Genomic DNA, 21,801 nt, shown 5'->3' on the forward strand with positions numbered 1-21,801 from the left:
GTCGTGGATGCTTTAGTTGAGATTCTTGCATTGCAGGGGGGTGGACTAGATGGCCCTCGGTATCCCTTCCAACTCTGCAATTCTATGATTCTATAAATTGAATAAATAATCATAGTACTCCGGTGTTTCCTGCAATAAACACACATAGAGTGAAGGGCAGGTTTGAGGCGCTGTCTGGAAAACTCCCCATAGCATCTAGGGATAAGCACAAGCCCTTTACAGTGGTACCTCGGGTTACGTACGCTTCAGGTTACAGACTCCGCTAACCCAGAAATAGTACCTCGGGTTAAGAACTTTACCTCAGGATGAGAACAGAAATCTCACGACAGTGGCAGGGGGAGGCCCCATTAGCTAAAGTGGTGCTTCAGGTTAAGAACAGTTTCAGGTTAAGAACGGACCTCCAGAACGAATTAATTTCTTAACCCGAGGTACCACTCTATAATTTACAAGCTTTGTATGGAAATCACCAGTGTAACACTAGTACTCATGAATGCGGATGCATAAAGTAGCTTGGAAGTAGCTTGGAGGATGGAAACAGCTGGATCATGTTACCGGGTGATTATTGAAATCATTATGAGTGCCCAGGATGTGTGGATTATGCCATAGCTGTGGATGAGAGGCTGTGCTTGCTGCAGCCTAGCAATGGCAACAAAGGGATGTTTGGACCTTGCGTGTGTATCTGTTGTTCTTTGCTTCTCTAACTTCAAGGCCGTTCTATTTCCGGCAGGGAACATCGAGAACACTGAGAAACTGCAGTACAGTGGAGAGCGACTCTATAAGTTCACAGTGACAGCCTATGACTGTGGCAAGAAACGCGCCTCTGATGATGCAGAGGTCGAGATCCAGGTGAAGCCCACCTGTAAGCCCAGCTGGCAAGGTATGAAGCCTTTATTTCCATGGTGCATATTTCTCCTCCTTTCTCCCGGTGACTCCACCAAGGGCAATGTTCGAAACTGCCATTGTTCTGGGTGTGTTTTGCAATGGAGAATTTCATTAATGCGAGCACTTTCTGAGACATGGGAGCACTGCTAAGATTTCAGATTAAGACTGCCACTGCTGGAACGAAAGGAGGACCTTTAGCCAGCCACTCTCTGAGGACTGGAGAAGGAACCCTCATAAGAATATTGGGGGGGGGGCAGGCAGGGGAAGTATGGCTTTGTTTTTTGCAGTCTTCAGATGAGGAATAGACCATGTGAAAATGAAATATAAGATTTTAGCTGCAGTTCATTCATTTTCAGCTTTGTGTTATTGTTATTAAAAAAGCGCTCCTACACATTTCATTTTGGTGCCCATAACCTAGGTTTAAGGTGCCATTTAGTTCCTAGCTTTCATATCTCAGTTTCTAACACTGACCAAGGGATCATTCAGATACTTTGCCTTTTATTTTTACCTCTTCTGCCTTCTTTATTTGATGAATAGCAGCTCATTTTAAACTACATGGCCTGATATATATTAACTACCTCTCATATATATTAAAAATATGTATTATGTATGAGAGCAGTTAATATGATTGCATTAGTTTGCTCTGTTTTGTGCCCTGGGAAAAGTTACAGAAAGAATATATATGAGAGATAGATAGATAGATGATAGATAGATAGATAGAAATAGATATTCGGGCTTTAGTCAACCTAAGACCTAAGATCTGTTATTATGCATGGGAAGCCTGTAATTGACAGTGTTGTTTCTTTATTTAAAATGTCCTTTAAATGAATATTTCCTCAAAGGAAGGTTGGGATAGAAATCCATTCAAGAATTAAAATAGTTGGTGGATTAGTTTTCCATGTGGCTAGACCTCAGTAATGATCAAGGAGGCTGGGAGGTTTATCGAGTCTGTGCCAGTTACACCAGCCCGGCCATATTCTAGATCCAGGTCCTGGCATAGTTTGGAGGGTGTTAATAAATGCACAGTATGTGGGGGGGACGACATATAGACCTGACGCATGGAGCATAATTTGTTGGGAAATGCATGGTTTTGATTTGTTTTGATATCAATGACTGTACTTACTTTCTCTGTTGTAACCAGCCAATGGGTGGAATGTGAAGTGTAAACATAAAACAACATGATTTGCCCATTTAAAAACCTCCCCACAGGTTGGAATAAGAGGATAGAGTACACCCCAGGCACGGGCAGCCTCGCTCTTTTCCCTAACATCCACCTGGAGACCTGTGACGAGCCCCTGTGGAACATCCAGGCCACGGTGGAGCTGCAGACAAACCACGTGGCCAAAGGCTGCGATCGCGACAATTACTCCGAGAAGTCACTGCGCAAACTCTGTGGTGCGTATTCCCTTATCTCACCGAGTGATGCTTGCAGGAGGAAGCGAGCTAGGTTGTGTGCAGGTGTACAGATGGATGGGAACTTGAAAGACCATGGGTCAATTGCCTGACAATATTTTCTTCCAGCAAAACTGGGTGAGGAGTAGCTTTAGGTGCCCTTAGTCAGAAGCATTCGTGTTGTTGTTGTTTAGTCGTTTAGTCGTGTCCGACTCTTCGTGACCCCATGGACCAGAGCACGCCAGGCACTTCTGTCCTCCACTGCCTCCCGCAGTTTGATCAAACTCATGCTGGTAGCTTCAAGAACACCATCCAACCATCTCATTCTCTGTCGTCCCCTTCTCCTTGTGCCCTCCATCTTTCCCAACATCAGGGTCTTTTCCAGGGAGTCTTCTCTTCTCATGAGGTGGCCAAAGTATTGGAGCCTCAGCTTCACGATCTGTCCTTCCAGTGAGCGCTCAGGGCTGATTTCCTTCAGAATGGAGAGGTTTGATCTTCTTGCAGTCCATGGGACTCTCAAGAGTCTCCTCCAGCACCATAATTCAAAAGCATCAATTCTTCGGCGATCAGCCTTCTTTATGGTCCAGCTCTCACTTCCATACATCACTACTGGGAAAACCATGGCTTTTACTATACGGACCTTTGTTGGCAAGGTGATGTCTCTGCTTTTTAAGATGTTGTCTAGGTTTGCCATTGCCTTTCTCCCAAGGAGCAGGCGTCTTTTAATTTCGTGGCTGCTGTCACCATCTGCACTGATCATGGAGCCCAAGAAAGTAAAATCTCTCACTGCCTCCATTTCTTCCCCTTCTATTTGCCAGGAGGTGATGGGCCCAGTGGCCATGATCTTCGTTTTTTTGATGTTGAGCTTCAGACCATATTTTGCGCTCTCCTCTTTCACCCTCATTAAAAGGTTCTTTAATTCCTCTTCACTTTCTGCCATCAAGGTTGTGTCATCTGCATATCTGAGGTTGTTGATATTTCTTCCGGCAATCTTAATTCCAGCTTGGGATTCATCCAGCCCAGCCTTTCGCATGATGAATTCTGCATATAAGTTAAATAAGCAGGGAGACAATATACAGCCTTGCCGTACTCCTTTCCCAATTTGGAACCAATCAGTTGTTCCATATCCAGTTCTAACTGTAGCTTCTTGTCCCACATAGAGATTTCCCAGGAGACAGATGAGGTGATCAGGCACTCCCATTTCTTTAAGAACTTGCCATAGTTTGCTGTGGTCAACACAGTCAAAGGCTTTTGCATAGTCAATGAAGCAGAAGTAGATGTCTTTCTGGAACTCTCTAGCTTTCTCCATAATCCAGCGCATGTTTGCAATTTGGTCTCTGGTTCCTCTGCCTCTTCTAAATCCAGCTTGCACTTCTGGGAGTTCTCGGTCCACATACTGCTTGAGCCTTCCTTGTAGAATTTTAAGCATAACCTTGCTAGCGTGTGAAATGAGTGCAATTGTGCGGTAGTTGGAGCATTCTTTGGCACTGCCTTTCTTTGGGATTGGGATGTAGACTGATCTTCTCCAATCCTCTGGCCACTGCTGAGTTTTCCAGAAGCATTCGTACCATATAGCAAAATTAGGTGGCAGCTGTGGGTTAAACCACAGAGCCTAGGACTTGCCGATCAGAAGGTCGGCGGTTTGAATCCCCGCGATGGGGTGAGCTCCCGTTGCTCGGTCCCTGCTCCTGCCAACCTAGCAGTTCGAAAGCATGTCAAAGTGCAAGTAGATAAATAGGTACCGCTCTGGCCGGAAGGTAAACGGCGTTTCCGTGCACTGCTCTGGTTTGCCAGAAGCAGCTTGGTCATGCTGGCCACATGACCCGGAAGTTGTTTATGGACAAACGCCGGCTCCCTCGGCCAATAAAGCGAGATGTGCACCGCAACCCCAGAGTCGGTCACGACTGGACCTAATGGTCAGGGATCCCTTTACCTTTAAGGCACATAGATCTGACCCATGGGGCGTAGAGTGCAAAGTTGTCCTCCTCAAGGCCCATTGAGATGGACAGGAGCTGCACCAGAGCACTGTAGGGTTTGCTTTGTGCCATTTCATTGGAAATATTTCTAGTATATTGTGTCCTCTGCTTAATTAACAGAATCGGGGAGAGAGGTGTCTTTCCATTATCGGGCACCAAAGTGTCTTGGTCTCGGCTTGCCCTTAGCAAAGGACACCAGCCGCCCATTTTCAGATGGGCCTCCTCTGTTCTTATTTTCCTCTCTTGCCCTTGGTAGGTGCTGCCACAGGCGAGGTAGACCTGCTCCCTGTTCCTGGACCCATGGCCAACTGGACGGCACGGCTCTCAGTCCATTACAGCCAGGATAGCAGCCTCATCTATTGGTTCAATGGCAGCCAGGCAACCCAGGTGCCCATGGGGAGTGGGACCGGCGCCCTGGAAGGCCTGAGCGACCACTTCACCTTGTCCCTGTGGATGAAACACGGCGTGACCCCAAGCAAGGGCAAGAGGGAGGAAGAGACCGTCATCTGCAGCACCATGCAAAGTGGTAAGAGACGTTTCCTTCCCCGTGGCAAATATCGGAATGGGGGGGAGGGAGCATCTACAGTATTTTTCGCTCTATAGGACGCCCCGGACCATAGGAGGGGGAGAACAGGGGAAAAAAACTCTCCCCCTCTCTGCTCAGTGCCCCTTCAGCGAAGCGGCAGGAGAAACGGAGCCCCTTCCATTTCTCCTCCCGCTTCGCTGAAGGGGCGCTGCGCAGAGAGGGAAAACTCTGCAGCGCCTCTCCAGCGAAGCGAAGCCTGGCGAGCAAGAGGGATCGGTGTGCACTGACCCCTCTCACTCTCCAGGCTTCAGACGGCTATCCGCAAGCCTTTGGAGCGCAGCGGGAACTTCTGCTGTGCTCCGAAGGCTTGCGGATAGCCGCCTGAAGCCTCCGGAGTGCAGTGGGAGTTCCCGCTGCGCTCCTGGGGCTTCAGGCGACTTCAGCAAAAGCAACGCGAAGCCTCCGGAGCTTGGGGGGAGCTCTCCCTCTGTGCTTCGGAGGCTTTGCATTGCTATCGCTGAAGCCAAGGAGCCTGCATTTGCTCCATAAGACGCACACACATTTCCCCTTAATTTTTGGAGGGGGAAAAGTGCGTCTTATAGAGCAAAAAATACAGTACTTTGCATGCAGAAGGTCCCAGGTTCATTTCGTGGCAAGAAATCTCTGAAATATTGGAGAGGTGCTGCCAGTCAAGGCAGACAACACGGAAGTGGAGGGACCAGTGGTCTGACTCAATATAAGGCAGCTTCCTATGTTCCTGTGAAATTCCTGTTTCCAGAGCCACTCATGTAGAGCTTAAGAAGAAAGGAGAGATTCCACTGAAAACAGTAGTTTCTGAGTTTATGTTCTTGCTGTAAAGCTATAAGGCTGCAGTCCTCTTGCCCGGTACTGCAGGGAGCCTTTTTGGTAATGTTATTTTTGTTTTATTAAAAAAAAATTAAAAATGGTATACAGTGATACCTCAGGTTACATACGCTTCAGGTTACAGACTCCGCTGACCCAGAAATATTACCTCAGGTTAAGAACTTTGCTTCAGGATGAGAACAGAAATCGTGCTCCCGCGGTGCGGTAGCAGCAGGAGGCCCATTAGCTAAAGTGGTGCTTCAGGTTAAGAACAGTTTCAGGTTAAGAACAGACCTCCAGAACGAATTAAGTACTTAACCAGAGGTACCACTGTACTGGACTTGTGCTGCAGTGGAATAGCACAGTTAACTATTAACAATAGGGTTTTTTTTTTAATAAAAAACAACAACAACACGTAAAGTAAGGTATACCTTTGCCTATTTTTATTGGAGCACCGTGAAAGATGCAAATTGTCTCCTGCCTAGACTCCTCGTTTGCTGAAAAGCAAACTTTGAACAAGTTTTCTTTCTTAAGAATATGTGAGACAGAGGTGGAGCTGAGGAATACTTCTAGAGACCTAGGAGAAAGGGCAAGTGCAGGTCAACACGCTTTATTTAAAAAAAGAAAATGGCAACAACACCCTAAAGAAATCTAACCCTTGAGGGCCAGATCAGGACAAAACAGGGGCAGAGGTTTTTTTGCCAAGGACGGGTCTCCGAACTGTCCCCAGTAACCGGGGCAGTTGGAGCATCTGAGAGAGCAGAATGACCGTAGGTGAATCAGGACAGACTGGCCATAACTGCTGAATCTGATGCCTCCTTCCCTATCTGCAGAGGACGGATACTCCCATTATTCCCTCGGTGTGCATGGCTGCCGCATAGCTTTCCTCTACTGGCCCCTGCTGGAGAGCGCAAGGCCTGTCAAGTTCCTCTGGAAACTGGAGCAGGTGAGGAAACCACCGCCATCTTTGTTGTTCTTCTCCAAACACACCGACAGACACTGACGCTGCATGTCCTGATCTCTCCTTTCCCCTCTCGCAGGTCTGCGATGACGAGTGGCACCACTATGCCCTGAACCTTGAGTTCCCCACCGTGACGCTTTACGTAGACGGCGTCTCCTACGACCCTGCGCTGATCCACGACAATGGCCTCATCCATCCCCCACGGCGTGAATCTTCCCTCATGATTGGAGCCTGCTGGGCTGGTGAGCACTTCCGAGCGACTGGAAAATAGGCAGAGGAAGTGGAGACTCAGTTTTCTTGGGTTCCTCAGAGTGGGATGCAAATTTAAAATGGTTCGGGGGGGAGCAGTCCACCCAACTCCTTTGAGGAAACCCTAAAATAATATGCCGTACTGACTTAGGCTACAATGCTAAACTCCCAATGAAATGGCCTTCAAGTTTCCAGAAAGCGAGCTTGGAAAGGCTTCATGGTTTCAAAATCTGCAGTGCCACCCCCTTCCTTTGATTGCAACGAGTCTCATATCCTATTCCCCGAACTACGGATGGCACCTCTGAAGTGTGACAATTTGGTTGCCTCAGTCGCAGGGCTGCCTTTAGCATACGTACCGCTGGGGTGCAAAGATCCACCCAGCACCCCCACATTCTGGGGGGAGCCAAAATTGTTGACCTTTTTTAGGGCGGGGGGAAATTGCTCACCTGTTACAGTGGTACCTCGCAAGACGAATGCCTCGCAAGACAAAAAACTCGCTAGATGAAAGGGTTTTTTGTTTTTTCAGCTGCTTCACAAGACGATTTTCCCTATGGGCTTGCTTTGCAAGACGAAAACGTCTTGCAAGTTTGTTTCCTTTTTCTTAACACCGTTAATACAGTTGCGACTTGACTTCGAGGAGCAACTCATAGAACGCGGTGTGGTAGCCTTTTTTGAGGTTTTTAAAGACTTTGGTATTTTTGAAGCTTTTCCAAAACTTTCCCGACACCGTGCTTCGCAAGGCGGAAAAAAATCGCAAGACGACAAAACTCGCGGAACGAATTAATTTCGTCTTGCGAGGCACCACTGTACAATCTGCTTTTGTTTCCTGACTCTCGGGAATATCTGACGCTATGGGGGCGGGGGATTTTGCTCCATTGCTTTTCACTGCCGCCGATCGAGAGGGACCAGTATACAGTAGGTATACATTTGGCGCCCCCCCCCCCCCCGAATTCAGTGCCCGGGTGCCCCACACCCCTTGCACCCCTGGGTAAAGACGGCCCTATTCATTTGCCCATGCAGGGCCAGCCCTGTCATTAGGCAAAGTGAGGCAGCAGCCTCAGGCAGGTGGTTTTAGATGTCATGAAAGGGCAGCAAAGAATTCATTTGCTTATTCACTTTTACTGGTAGAGAGAGTTCGAAGAAGCGCTCAGGGGGCGACTCTTGTTCAGCATTTTGAATTTCACTTCTGTTTTGCAGAGGAAAGAAACAAAGAAAAGGCCAAAGTGAATGAGAATTCTACGGATCTGGGGCAAGGTAGTTGACTTTCTCTGTCACCACGCTTGGCTCTCCCCTCTCTTCATGCATGCCATTCCCTGTACATGGCCATTTCTGTTTCCCTCACCCCTCTGGGAGGAAAATCTTGGCACCTGGATGACTTTGCCAATGTGATTTCTTCTGGGCAAGATGGTGTTTTAATCTCTGTGGTTTGTGAGAGGGCCTGAAGGTGGAACAAAGCTGGTCTGTGAGAGGCTTTATCTTTCCTTTTCCTAATTTTTATTACTTTTAACAAATACAGTTGAAACAAACCAAACAATCGTAACTGATAAGTTGCATCAACGTGGTTAACATTTTTTGGAGCAAAGGTCCAGCTCCGAGGGCCTTCTGGTGGGTCCCTCACTGTGGGAAGTGAAGCTACAGGGAACCAGGCAGAGGGCCTTCTCGGTAGTGGCACCCGCCTTGTGGAACGCCCTCCCATTAGATGTCAAGGAAAGAAACAACTACCTGACTTTTAGAAGACATCTGTTTAGGGAAGTTTTTAATCTTTGGTGTTTTTTCGTATTTTTAATATTCTGTTGTGAGCCGCCCAGAGTGGCTGGGGAAACCCAGCAAGATGAGTGGGGTATGTATGTATGTATGCATGTATGTATGTACGTATGTCTAAATAAAGATGATGATCATGATGTGTGTGTGTGTGTGTGTGTGTGTGGAAAATTACCTTTCGAGGCTCCCACTTTTTTGCCTTTCGCTACCACATTGCCTCAAATGGTCTTCGGGGCAATTTTTCCTCCTCACGAACTCTCTGAAACCACAAAGAGGAAACAAGGTCTGTCCCCTTTCCTCGCCACCCCCCCCCCCAGCTCCTGTGCTGCGGACTCCCTGTTTCTCAGCTGGCTGCACATCCAAGATTCCGCCCCCCACTTTCCTTCCTCCTCCTTCTTTGGCCTCTCCTCCCACCTGCATCTTGCACCTTCTCCTCCTCCTCTGTGGTCTGTGTTCTCTTTCTCCCCCTTTCTCTCCATCTGTCTCTCACACCATCCCTCCTCCTGTATCCCCCTTAGGAGACCCTCTGCTGATTCACCACTACTTCCACGGTTACCTGGCTGGCTTCACTGCGCGCCCTGGCAGCCTGGAGAGCCGGGAGGTGATAGAGTGTCTCTATGCCTGTCGCGAAGGGCTAGACTACAGCGACTTTGACAGCCTTGGCAAAGGGATGAAGGTACACCCGGAAGCGCCCACCCCCCTTGCCCTCTGGTGGCATGACCTCCCTTCCTTCCCTCTGCTAGCACCTTGGCTTGGCTTCCTGCCTGCTCCTGCCTCCCGCAGAATCTCCTCGTGTTCTCCTGCGTCCGTGTCTCTCGGCCCACCAGCCCGAGCCCTTGCCTCAAAGCCTTCCTCCTTCCCCTGCAGGTTCACGTCAACCCCTCCCAGTCTCTCCTCACCTTGGAGGGTGACGACGTGGAAACCTTCAACCACGCCATCCAGCACGTCGCCTACATGAACTCGCTGCGCTTCGCCACGCCAGGAGTCCGACCCCTCAAGCTCACCACGACTGTCAAGTGAGTGTCAAAGCTTCGGCGGCATCATAACCTTCATCCTTCTGGGCTTGAGCCAGCAAAGCCTTCCTTTTTTAGTTGTGGGCAGATAGGTTCTGCTGCTCAGATTATTACAGCTTTACTTCTTTGCTCAGTTTCACCATTGTATATACAGTGGTACCTTGGCTCTCAAACGGCTTAGTTGTTGAACAAATTGGCTCCCGAAGGTCGCAAACCCAGAAATAAGTGTTCCGCTTTGCAAACGTTTTTTTGGAAGCCGAACATCCGAGGTGGCTTCCGCTTGACTACAGGAAGCTCCTGCAGCCAATTGGAAGCCACGCCTTGGTTTTTGAATGGTTTCGGGAGTCGAACGGACTCCCGGAACGGATTAAGTTGAAGAACCCAGGTACAGGGCCGGATTTAGGTTTGATGAGGCCCTAAGCTACTGAAGGTAATGGGGCTCTTTATATGTCCAGCTGTCCTTTGTCAACACCAATTGTCATTTTTTGTGTTGAATATATGCTACATGGTAATTTATGGACCTAATAGGTATCTAAAGCCATTTGCACATAATAGGAGCCTACACAACACAAAACACTGTTGCTGTATGTAGGTTTTATTTTATTTGTTTTTTAACTTATATTTGGGAAATGTACATCCAGGTTTTTTTTTTTCTTTAAATTTTTTGGGGGCCCTCAAGAGTGTGGGGCCCTAAGCTATAGCTTGTTTAGCTTATATGTAAATCCTGCACTGCCAAGGTACCACTGTGTGTGGGACTTTACAGAATCAAACAGAAGCTTAGCCTGAGGGTGTGTGCGCATGATACCTTTAACGCACAAAATCTGAAGCGCCTCACTTCACCTAAAGAATTCCAGGCACTGTCGCTTACCCCGCACTTTCAGCTCACGACACGGCATTAGTATTGGATTAGAGATGCAGAAGAGACTTCAGGGGGCGACAGGGTGCGCAAGCTTTGAAGTTCCACAGACCCAGCAGAAGCAATGTGGCTCCGTTAAGGGTCTCATCTTGCCTGCTTGGTATCTTGTTCCCTTGGCTGCTGCTTTTGCTTTTAACAACTCTGGATTGATAGTTCGAGTACTTATAAGAACCCTGCTTTGCTCTGCAGAAAAAAAAGCAGGGAGGAACGGCACTTACTGGTTCGTGTGAGCATGCTTTGTGGAAATGAGTAGCTCAGACTTAATTCCCCTGAAAGATAATGGTGGGATTTCCACAATAGGCTTGGATAGCTAGCAACATAATCAGAGGGTCTACCACCAAGGAGAGGTAGCTAGCCCCTTGTTCTCAAGCTGCTTTTATTTTCTGCACTTTTTACTCTTTATTTTATAACTACAGTGGTGCCTCGCAAGACGAAATTAATTCATTCCGCGAGTTTTTTCGTCTTGCGTTTTTTTTTCGTCTTGCGAAGCACGGTGTCAGAAAAGTTTTGGAAAAGCTTCAAAAATCACCAAAGTCTTCAAAAACCTCAAAAAGGCTACCACACCACGTGCTATGAGTTGCTCCTCGAAGTCAAGTCGCAACTGTATTAACAGTTTTAAGAAAAAGGAAACAAACTTGCAAGACGTTTCCGTCTTGCGAAGCAAGCCCATAGGGAAAATCGTCTTGCGAAGCAACTCAAAAAACCAAAAACCCTTTCGTTTTGCGAGTTTTCCGTCTTGCGAGGCATTCGTCTTGCGAGGTACCACTGTATTTAATGGTATTGCTTTAAATACAAGCTGCCCAGGACACTGATTACGTGGAAGGATAGGCTATCCATTTTTAAAAAATAAAAATGTGTTCTTAGAAACGAAGGTGTCCCTTGGTGCTGAGGAACAAAAGGGAATCCTGCCTCCTTTCAGACTGGGATCAAGGGGTGTTGCTTTCTCCCTTCTTCCCTTAGATGCTTCAGCGAGGAATCCTGCGTCTCCATCCCGGATGTGGAGGGTTACGTGGTTGTGCTTCAGCCTGATGCTCCTCAGATCTTACTGAGTGGCAGTTCCCACTTTGCCCGGCCTGTCTCCGACTTCGAAGGTCCCGAGGGAGTCCCTCTCTTTCCTGACCTCCAGATTTCTTGCTCCATTTCACATCAGGTAGAGCCCAAGAAAGACGAGAGTTGGCACGGCACAGGTGAGCTGAGCGCTTCGGTAGAGATGCTGTAGCTGCACAGGGGTCTTTGTGTGCATTTGTGTGACAACCCTGGCAACAAAAGCAGAAAAAGCAGGCAGTTATGCTAGAAGCAGGAAGTGTCACATTTTACCAATCTGATCCTGGAAAGATATGGACTTCCCAGCCCTAGTAATATGATCAAAACCCTCTTGAGACCATTTAACATATTCTTTTTTCCATTTATAATAACGATACTTCTCCAGAGAAAAAGCAGAGACATCACCTTGCCAACAAAGGTCCGTATAGTTAAAGCTGTGGTTTTCCCAGTAGTGATGTATGGAAGTGAGAGCTGGACCATAAAGAAGGCTGATCGCCGAAGAATGGATGCTTTTGAATTATGGTTCTGGAGGAGACTCTTGAGAGTCCCATGGATTGCAAGAAAATCAAGCCTATCCATTCTTAAGGAAATCAGCCCTGAGTGCTCACTGGAAGGACAGATCCTGAAGCTGAGGCTCCAAGACTTTGGCCACCTCATAAGAAGAGAAGACTCCCTGGAAAAGACCCTGATGTTGGGAAAGATGGAGGGCACAAGGAGAAGGGGACGACAGAGGACGAGATGGTTGGACAGTGTTCTCGAAGCTACCAGCATGAGTTTGACTAAACTGTGGGAGGCAGTGGAAGACAGGAGTGCCTGGCGTGCTCTGGTCCAGGGGGTCACGAAGAGTCAGACACGACTAAACGACTAAATAACAACATACTTCTCCAGCATCTGAAATGCGAAACACTATATAGAAAGAACACACAGTCATATAGCATAATTGTCATGTTGGTTCCTGGAAACTATAGTTTGCGGAGGCTGCTCGGAGATCCTTAAACTCATTCACAGAACTACAGTTCCCAGTGTTCCCTGGGTATAGGAAATGGGGGTTGCTATGGCATGGAAGGCCAGGAACAGAAAGAGGAAGCTGAGAAGGGGTGGGGAAGGGATGGCTAACCAGCAGAGAATGAGAAGGGAGGAAAGATGAGGAGCAGGAGCAGTTAGGATCTTCGGGAAAAGAGGTGAGGCGAAGACTGAGTGCGAGTGTATTCCAAAAGCAGTAAGGACAAAGACAGAGGTAATTCTTTCGGAGCACTCCTCCTGTCTTTCACCCAGACATATTTGTTCTTCTCCAGGGTCGAGCCCTGGAAAAAGTGATTCTGCAAATGTGAAGTAGAACCAGGCTGATTGGCAGCTCCCTGTGATGTGACCGAACAGCCCTCCTCCTTTCCTGGGAGTTGTTTGGCACATGTTTTTAAAAAATGTCCTTTTATGTATGTGTGCCTATGCAAAGCTTTTAAACCTAGACCAGCAGCTGAGCAAGACCAACTGTACGGTTCCCTATTGCACATGTCTGCCATTTCATTTCTGAATCCAGGCTCCCGGTGGCAGAGAGACATGCTGTGATGATAACTCTTTTTGCTTTACATCTGCCTTTCCCCCTAAGTAGCGGAGAGAGAAATGGAGCTGGGAACAAGAGAATAGGAAGGAATCAAAGCTTCATCAGCTGCTTTAATGAGGTTGGGAGGTGTGTAAGGAGATGGAAGAGAAAAGAGAGAGGTAGATGGCAAAGATTGTGGAGAGGTTTAAAATTAGGAGGTAAAATCAAGGGCAAAATAGGGAAGGGAAGCCACTGAGGACAGCGAAGGAGCAAGAAAATCGAATGGAGATTAAGCCAGACCCCGGGGGGGGGGATCAGTTTTGTATTTTTAAATTGCTTAGGTCAATTTGTTTTTATATCTCATTTCATCAGTATTTTTAATTTATATTTTATGCAAACAGCTTAGAGGTTTTGTTGATTAAGTGGTACAGAAATGCAATGCAATGCAAAGCAATGCAATAAAATAAAATAAAATAAAATAAAATAAAATAAAATAAAATATGCCGGTCATCTCTCTGTTCCCCTTTCTATACTGAATGGGTGTAAGCTGTTTGTTTTCAAGAAAGGTTAGAGAAACAGAAAGGTAAGCTAAGAAGCAGAAGACCAGGCAGGAAAATGAGCCCCTTTTTGTTTCTAGTGAGTGAAAGAAAATGATCCTATTCTCCCCAGTTCTTATCTGGATGGTAACTGGGGATGAGGGTGCAGAGAAAGGGGTGTGGTGTGAGGGTCCCCAGAGGCCATCTTCCTTGCCCCCCAAAAAAACCTATCAGCACCTCTGACCACTGCATGTGCTCACCTTTACAATATAATTTTCCTGGCCAAACCCATATTTTGATGCAAACCGCTTAGTAGAGCAGCTTAAGGGCATCTCTGGAGGGTGGAGGGTGGATGCAACAAATAAATGCGGTTCCCTCCTGTCAGGGAACTGACATCGGAGCGAGAGGCGAAGGGAGGCTCCCAGATGATGCTGGCGAAGGACCCAGCCGCAGGGGGAGAAACAGCTCAGTACAGGGGGAAGCCAATCAGCGCAACACCAGGGATAAAGGGGGGCAGACGGGGGAATTGGAGAAGGGGCTCCAGGACTCTTCACTGGACATCAGTGAGGAGAGCCCAGGTCCTCCGCTACCCACGCCTTCCCTGCGCAGAAGACTCCCGCGCAGGGAGAGGAGGAGGAGACTGGGTGTCAAACAACTTTTATGTTGGAAGAGGTTCAAGAAACGCCCACTGACGGATTCTGCCAGTGACTGAGGCAGCCACGATGAGAAGGGGCTGCACAGTCAGAAAGTTTTAACAAGGCAAATTAACCGAGAAAGGCACCAGTTTATGCACAAGTAACTCATACCTATTATACCTCCCTTCTCTCGTAAGTCTTCCCTGCCTTCTCTCCCTTGCAGTGGCAGATACGCGGATGTCGGACGAGATTGTTCACAATCTGGATGGTTGCGAGATCTCCCTGGTCGGAGAGGACCTGGACCCTGAGAGGGAGTACCTGGTCTTAGATGGAGCCTCCCTGCAGCAGCGAGGCCTGGAGCTCATCAACACCTCTGCCTACCTCAGCGTCACAGGTGTGCATCTTTTCGGGCCTCGACCTTCTCCATCACAACACAGTCTGGACATGCTGAAGGGTTCCTGGGATGATAAAGCCCTGGTTACCCAACGGATAGCTTTCATATATCCCATATGCTGGGATAGCTCAGACGGTAGAGCACGGGACTCTTAATCTCAGGATGAGGGGTTTGAGACCCATGTTGCGCTGGATGACCCTCATGGTTCCTTCCAGCTCTACAGATCTATGATTCTGTTATTCATGTCCTCACAGCCAAACCAGTAAGGTAAAGGTAAAGGTAAAGGGGACCCGTGACCATTAGGTCCAGTCGTGACCAACTCTGGGGTTGCGGCGCTCATCTCGCTTTATTGGCCGAGGGAGCCGGCGTACAGCTTCCGGGTCATGTGGCCAGCAGGACTAAGCTGCTTCTGGCGAACCAGAGCAGCGCATGGAAACGTCGTTTACCTTCCCACCAAAGTGGTACCTATTTATCTACTTGCACTTTGACATGCTTTTGAACTGCTAGGTTGGCAGGAGCAGGGACCGAGCAACGGGAGCTCACCCCGTCGCAGGGATTCGAACCGCCAGCCTTCTGATCGGCAAGTCCTAGGCTCTGTGGTTTAACCCACAGCGCCACCCACATCCCTTCCAAACTACTGGTAGTGGTTTGTTAAAGCCAGATCTGCCCCAATGATCTATAACAGTGCTTCCCAAACTTGGGTCTCCAGCTGTTTTTCGGACTACAATCCCCATCATCCCTGACCAGTGATCTTGCTAGCTGCGGGTGATGGGACTTGTAGTCCAAAAACAGCCAGAGACCCAAGTTTGGGAAACACTGATCTACAGAGAGGGTAGGTGGGTGGGCGTGCGTTGGATTTTAACGACAAATGAGTTGTGCGGTTGCATATGTGCACAGACCCCTCCTCCCACTATCGCTGCATCTCTCTATCCAGGTATTTCTGTCTCTTATCTAAGCCCCAGTAATGGAAGTGAGTTTGGTTACGGGAGAAAGCAAGAAAAGCGGACTTCAGGGAAGTAAACTGCAACAGGGGTTGGGAGAGGGTTTAAACATGGAATTTATTTACCTCGTGATTATATATATATATTTTAAAAAGCATCTTATGAAAAGAATCAAGCAAGAAAATAATTAGTAAAAAAAACCCCCACTAAAATTTAATAATATAAAATAAAACCAGCAGGAAACTAGAAACATGTCCGCATTCCAGGTCTCTGGGTAGGCTAGAAGCCTGATAGGCTCTGTGTTATTGGCAACTGTGTGTGAACTGGATAATTTGAAGTGAAGAAGCAGTGAGGGTAATGCTTAATCCTTCCCCACCCGTTATCTCCCCCACTTCCCTGCTATGGCTTCATTCCTGACCCTGAATTCGAGATGCTTATTTATGAGGTAAAGATGTATTTATGAGGTAAACTGTGCAATGAGGAAAGGTGGAATGAAGGAGCAGTAACTTGCAAGGCTTGCAGTAACTTGCTGTGGATTAAACCACAGAGCCTAGGACTTGCTGATCAGAAGGTCGGTGGTTCGAATCCCCACAACGAGGTGAGCTCCCATTGCTCGGTCCCAGCTCCTGCCAACCTAGCAGTTCAAAAGCACGTCAAAGTTCAAGTAGATAAATAGGTACCACTCCGGCGGGAAGGCAAACGGTGTTTCCGTGCACTGCACTGGTTCACCAGAAGCGGGTTAGTCATGCTGGCCACATGACCCGGAAGCTGTATGCTGGCTCCCTCGGCCAATAAAGCGAGATGAGTGTCACAACCCCAGAGTCAGCCACGACTGGACCTAATGGTCAGGGGTCCCTTTACCTTACCTAACTTGCAAGGGAGAATTTAAGCACTTATATGCACTTTCTGCCACCTCTGTTTTGCAGTGATAATGCAGGGTTTTGCAAGGGAAGTTTAGTTTATATTGCAAAGCCTGAGCTTGGAAGCTTTAACCCTCCCCTCCCACCCCTGACCTCCGCCTGGGTATCTTTCCCCATTTCTAGGCGTGGAGAGCATTGCTGTCTATGAGGAGATCCTTCGCCAAGTCTCCTATTGCATCCATCATGGCGCCGCCCTTTATGAGAGGAAGTTCCGCCTTTCTTGCACCGAGATGAACGGCCGTTACTCCAGCAACGAGTTCACCATCGAGGTAAGCAAGGGAGGGCGCGAAATTCAAAACGTCTGCGAATCGGGCTGCGGCTGAGGTGGATGTCAACAGCCTGGAACCAAGAATCCTGACTAGGGGTTTCTCATTGCAGGTCAACGTCCTTCACAACATGAACAGAGCCGCTCACCCGAACCACATTATGAGCGCTCAGCAGTTCATGCACCGTGGACACCATCTGCCTCCAGAACTTTCTGGCCACAGCCTGGCAAGCCCCCACCGCAACTCCAGTACGTACCGATTGATACGCTACTGTGAAGTGGCAGGTTGACTGAGAAAAGAGGGGTGAGAGAGGGTGGCACACTCAATTTCGGGGTCAAAGTTGATTAGGTCTGTGACTGGATCCCCAGTGTATTTTACTTTAGTCCAGGTGTCGGGGTTCAGAGAATCCTATCCCTCCACAGTGGGATGCCAAGAAGCAGATAAACAAAGAAGAGTTCTTACCAAGTACCGTATTTTCTGCTCTATAAGACTCACTTTTTCCCTCCTAAAAAGTAAGGGGAAATGTCTGTGCGTCTTATGGAGCGAATGCAGGCTGCATAGCTATCCCAGAAGCCAGAACAGCAAGAGGGATTGCTGCTTTCACTGCGCAGTGATCCCTCTTGCTGTTCTGACTTCTGAGATTCAGAATATTTTTTTCTTGTTTTCCTCCTCCAAAAACTATGTGCGTCTTGTGGTCTAGTGCATCTTATAGAGCGAAAAAATGGTAGTTTACAGTGGTACCTCGGGTTACAGACGCTTCAGGTTACAGACTCCGCTAACCCAGAAATATTACCTTGGGTTAAGAACTTTGCTTCAGGATAAGAACAGAAATCGCACAGCAGTGGTGCAGCGGCAGCGGCAGGCCCCATTAGCTAAAGTGGTACCTCAGGTTAAGAACAGTTTCAGGTTAAGAACAGACCTCCAGAACGAATTAAGTTCTTAACCCGAGGTACCACTGTACCTTGTTACTTCTCCCTTTGACTTGGGTCAGCCAGATAAACGTTTTTTCAAGCAATAAGGCTTTAACCTCAGTGCTGTCAGTGAGGTATCCAGGCACACTACCCAGGGCAGGGACTCCCAATATTCAAGATGCTATTTTTGCCTCTAAAGCCCTAAACGGCTTGTGTGCCTTTTCCTTAGCAGCTGATCTGTTTTATATACGCTTGAGCTTTCAGGAAAGGGCAGGCCGCCAGTGTATATTAAGTAGTACATGAAAGGAGAAACTGGAGATCATTGGAATACCAGCTGAAAAGAGCCAAGGCAAAGGCCTGGGGTGATACTAGGAATCTGTGGCAGGATATCTGTACTCTCGATGAGCGAAAGGCAGAAGAACTGCCTTACTGTATGCAGATATAGTGTCTCAGAACCTGGAAGCTCCATTTAGCTCCCATGGGTGCTAGACCGGTTCTCCATGGAATCCTCTTACTCCTTTTCGACAGGCCTCTAAGCCACCGGTCATCTCCACATCTTGGGAGCGGCAGGTTCTAGGGAGGGCGTCCCGTTGAAGTGTGGCATATGCAGCTTCTGCAACGAAAAGCCTGCCCTCCGGAACCACATCCTAGCTCCTCCGTGGGCAGCCACAAAACAAACTGGCTTTATCCTCCCCCTTTCTCTTTTCCCACAGTGGTCCCCAGCGCTGCCACCATCATCATTGTGGTCTGCGTGGGCTTCCTGGCCCTCATGGTGATCCTGGGCGTCCTACGCATCCACTCTTTGCACAGGCGAGGGGGCGAGCGCGAGGGCACAGGCGAGTCCGCGGAGAGCCACGGAGGTGCCCAGGCCAAGGAGAGCGAGATGTTCTGGGACGACTCCGCTCTCACCATCATTGTCAACCCCATGGAGGTGAGTGGAGGGAGCAGGGCAGGAAAGAGACTCCACTTCTGACACCAGTGCTGCAAGCAACACCAATCAGTGCATGTGATTCCAGGGGTCTGTGCTCCTTTGGAGAATGGAAGACGTGGCAAAGGCTGTTGTAGCTTTAAGAAATGTGATTTATTCATACATTTACACCTGAATCTAGATGGAGAGCAGGAGCATATTGTGGGTGTGCCAGTGGTGGCGTGGCCCCGGGTGCACAACTTTTGAGGGGGCACAAACCAGGTGCAGCCATGCAGCTGACCCCAGAGAAGCCCAGTCCAGTGCTCCTCTTCACCAGCCAAGGGCCACGTTGGCCAGCCAGGCTCCCCCCTTGTTCCAATGGGGTCACTGCAGTGGGGAGGGCTGAGCTGGACCCCCCCAACCCCCAGTATGTGCGCCTGCCCTAGGCGGCGACAACCAACACTACACCGTTGGGAGTGAGTCCAGATCTTACAGCACAGTCACCTCAAGAGGGTCTTGTGCCCCACAGCACTGGAGTCCAAGGTGGGGCAAAACTAGGCTTTATTTCGATTGTCACTTCCTCCTTCTCTTTAGGGACGCAGCTGGCTCTGTGGTCTAAGCCACTGAGCCTTTTGGGCTTGCCGATCAGAAGGTCGGCGGTTCAAATCCCCATGACGGGGTGAGCTCTCGTTGCTCAGCCCCAGCTCCTGCCAACCTAGCGGTTCAAAAGCATGCCAGTGCAAGTAGATAAATAGGTACCACTGCGGTGGGAAGGTAAACGGCGTTTCCTTGTGCTCTGGTTTCCGTCACTGTATTTCATTGCACCAGAAGCGGTTTTGTCATGCTGGACACATGACCCGGAAAGCTGTCTGTGGACAAACGCCAGCTCCCTCAGCCTGAAAGCAAGATGAGCACCACATCCCAGTCGCCTTTGGCTGGACTTAACCGTCCAGGGGTCCTTTACCTTTTTACCTTCTCTTTCTAGTCATACCAGAGCTGCCAGGAGAGGGCAGCAGAAGCTTCTGGGTCGACTGTCAGAGAAGTAGCTGAAGAGGAGGAAGAGGAAAGCAGTGACTCTGAATCACCGGACAGCCCAGGCAGCGACGTGGCCGATGACCAGCGCATTGTGGGCAAGCACGATGCCCCTTGCCGCTTCTAGAGGCATGCGATGGATGGGGGAGAGGAATGCAGCAAGGGAGGGAGGTCCTGCTTATGTTTAGTCCCTGGGGGGTGGGGGTATGTGTCTGGCCTCCCCCCCTTCCTCTTCCCGCCCCCCGCCCTGCATTCTCCAGACCTCTTGTATTTGCACAGCGGAGGCCGACCCCCAAAACATGAGATTTTGGCGCATGAGGCAGAGAATCCAATTGGCACCTTCCCTTCCCACGAATTAACACGGAGCACAATCCACCGGGAAGTTCTCCTGTGCAAGTGTCTTTAAAATGGAACAGAAGCTGTGCAAGAGCATCACGGTGGATTAATGGTGCCTGGTGCCTCAGATTTGGCCCCCTCCCCAAAATAAAATCTGGCTCTTGAGATGTCCGCTTGACCTTGCCCCAGCATAGGCCCCCTGTTCTGTCTGCTGCCCTTCGATAGCAGCGCCCAGGGGGAGGAGCCTCTCTTTGACCAGGACCTTGGCTCCTCCCACCTCTCCAGCCGCTTGCTTCAGCTCAAGTGGGGCAGAGCCCCCTAACTCTGGTCTCCGGCAGAGGACCCCCTTCGCTCCAGAGAAGGGTAAACTGGATTGGCATGATAAAAAAGGGGGAGGACCGGGAATTGGGGCCGCGGCAGCAAACCCAGGGGTACAACAAGACGCCCCAAGATACTATATATATATATATTGTATATTTTTTCAATGTCGTTGTTTGAGGTTCATTCTTGTTTTCTTGTTTGATGCAAAGAAACAAACAAACAAAAAAGACCTGCAGCTTGTGTCGCTTTGTAAAATTGTCAATAATATTCCAATAACGAGTGAAGGAAATACATGATGTGAAGAAGAAAAATGGAGCAGATTTTAAAATAAAAAAGGATTTAAAAATGTAAGGTCTGGAATAATGGGCGTTCTTCCTTCAGTGAGATAGCTTTCTTCTTTTAATAACTTCTCCACCCCATGTAGTACCGTATTTTTTGCACCATAACACTCACTTTTTTCCTCCTAGAAAGTAAGGGGAAATGTCTGTGCGTGTTATGGAGCGAATGCCTACGGATGGCGGGGGGGATCTGCTGCAGTCGTGAGCAGAGGATCCATGGTTCCCCTTCCTTCCCTCCTCCATGGCTCACTTTGAAACAGCAAAGCAGGAGAAGAGCCGCTGAGTGGGGAGGAGAGAGGGACAGAGAGCCTGCTTCTTTAAAGGAGCAAAGTGGGAGAGGAGAGGAGCCGCTTACATGAGTGTAAGCGGCTCCTGTCCGGTTGGTTCCTTTAAAGCAAGCAGGCTCTCTGTCCCTCTCTCCTCCCCACTCAGCTCGCTAAATAGCAGCAAAGTTTTTCAGCTCGCTAAGCCGGGGATGAGCGAGGAGGAGGGAGAAAAGCAGAGCCTGCTTGCTTTAAAGGAGCAAAGTGGGAGAGGAGAGGCGCCTTCTCCCCTTATACCCCTCTTCTGCATTATTAGCAGCATCCTTCTCCACCCACCCCACGCGTGCTCCTTGTCCCTTGAGTGCTTTTCCTTCCCTGCCCACTTAAAACGTGGTTACAAAGCACGGATCCACGTGGATCCTCAGGATTTTTGCATTGGGCTACTCCAAACTCACTGTCAGATCACGTCTGTGGCCACAGCATGAACCACAAAAATCATACATCCACTGTTTCATTTAGAATATTTTTTTTTCTTGTTTTCCTCCTCTAAAAACTACGTGCATGTTATGGTCGGGTGCGTGTTATAGAGCGAAAAATACGGTAATTACAAGAATAGAAAAGGGATGAAGGCTGAGGGTCTTCCAATATCTCATTAGTAAGAAAAGGATTTGCTTGTCCCAATGGTTGCTTCCTGCAATGGTTCAATAAGAGGGTCTCCCCATCCTCTGGGCTCCTGGACGAGTCTTAACAACGTAGAAGAGTCTGGCACCAGATCCTAGTAAAGAGCAATCAGAGAATTGTGGAGTTGGGAGGGACCACCAGAGTCATCTAGTCCAGCCCCCTGCAATGCGGGAATCTTTTGCTTAGCTTGGTGCTCAAACCCACAACCCTGAAATTA

General features: G+C 48.7%; 1 protein-coding gene across 1 annotated transcript in view; it reads left to right on the plus strand.

Annotated features, from left to right (window-relative positions):
• Window positions 1-20,653, plus strand: part of CLSTN3 (calsyntenin 3) — a 35,575-nt gene extending 14,922 nt beyond the window's left edge. The window contains exons 5-18 of the mRNA XM_082206053.1: window positions 728-877; window positions 2,092-2,277; window positions 4,507-4,776; window positions 6,453-6,565; window positions 6,660-6,822; window positions 8,027-8,083; window positions 9,109-9,266; window positions 9,458-9,606; window positions 11,480-11,706; window positions 14,498-14,668; window positions 16,653-16,798; window positions 16,908-17,043; window positions 18,420-18,637; window positions 19,599-20,653. Of these exons, the coding sequence (XP_082062179.1) occupies window positions 728-877; window positions 2,092-2,277; window positions 4,507-4,776; window positions 6,453-6,565; window positions 6,660-6,822; window positions 8,027-8,083; window positions 9,109-9,266; window positions 9,458-9,606; window positions 11,480-11,706; window positions 14,498-14,668; window positions 16,653-16,798; window positions 16,908-17,043; window positions 18,420-18,637; window positions 19,599-19,772 (2,318 nt within the window). The 3' untranslated portion in view covers window positions 19,773-20,653. The remainder of the gene's footprint in view (window positions 1-727; window positions 878-2,091; window positions 2,278-4,506; window positions 4,777-6,452; window positions 6,566-6,659; window positions 6,823-8,026; window positions 8,084-9,108; window positions 9,267-9,457; window positions 9,607-11,479; window positions 11,707-14,497; window positions 14,669-16,652; window positions 16,799-16,907; window positions 17,044-18,419; window positions 18,638-19,598) is intronic.
• Window positions 20,654-21,801: the final 1,148 nt, after the last annotated feature.

The sequence above is a fragment of the Podarcis vaucheri genome, assembly GCF_965113315.1.
Source record: "Podarcis vaucheri genome assembly, chromosome: 17".
Classification (NCBI taxonomy): Eukaryota; Metazoa; Chordata; class Lepidosauria; order Squamata; family Lacertidae; genus Podarcis; species Podarcis vaucheri.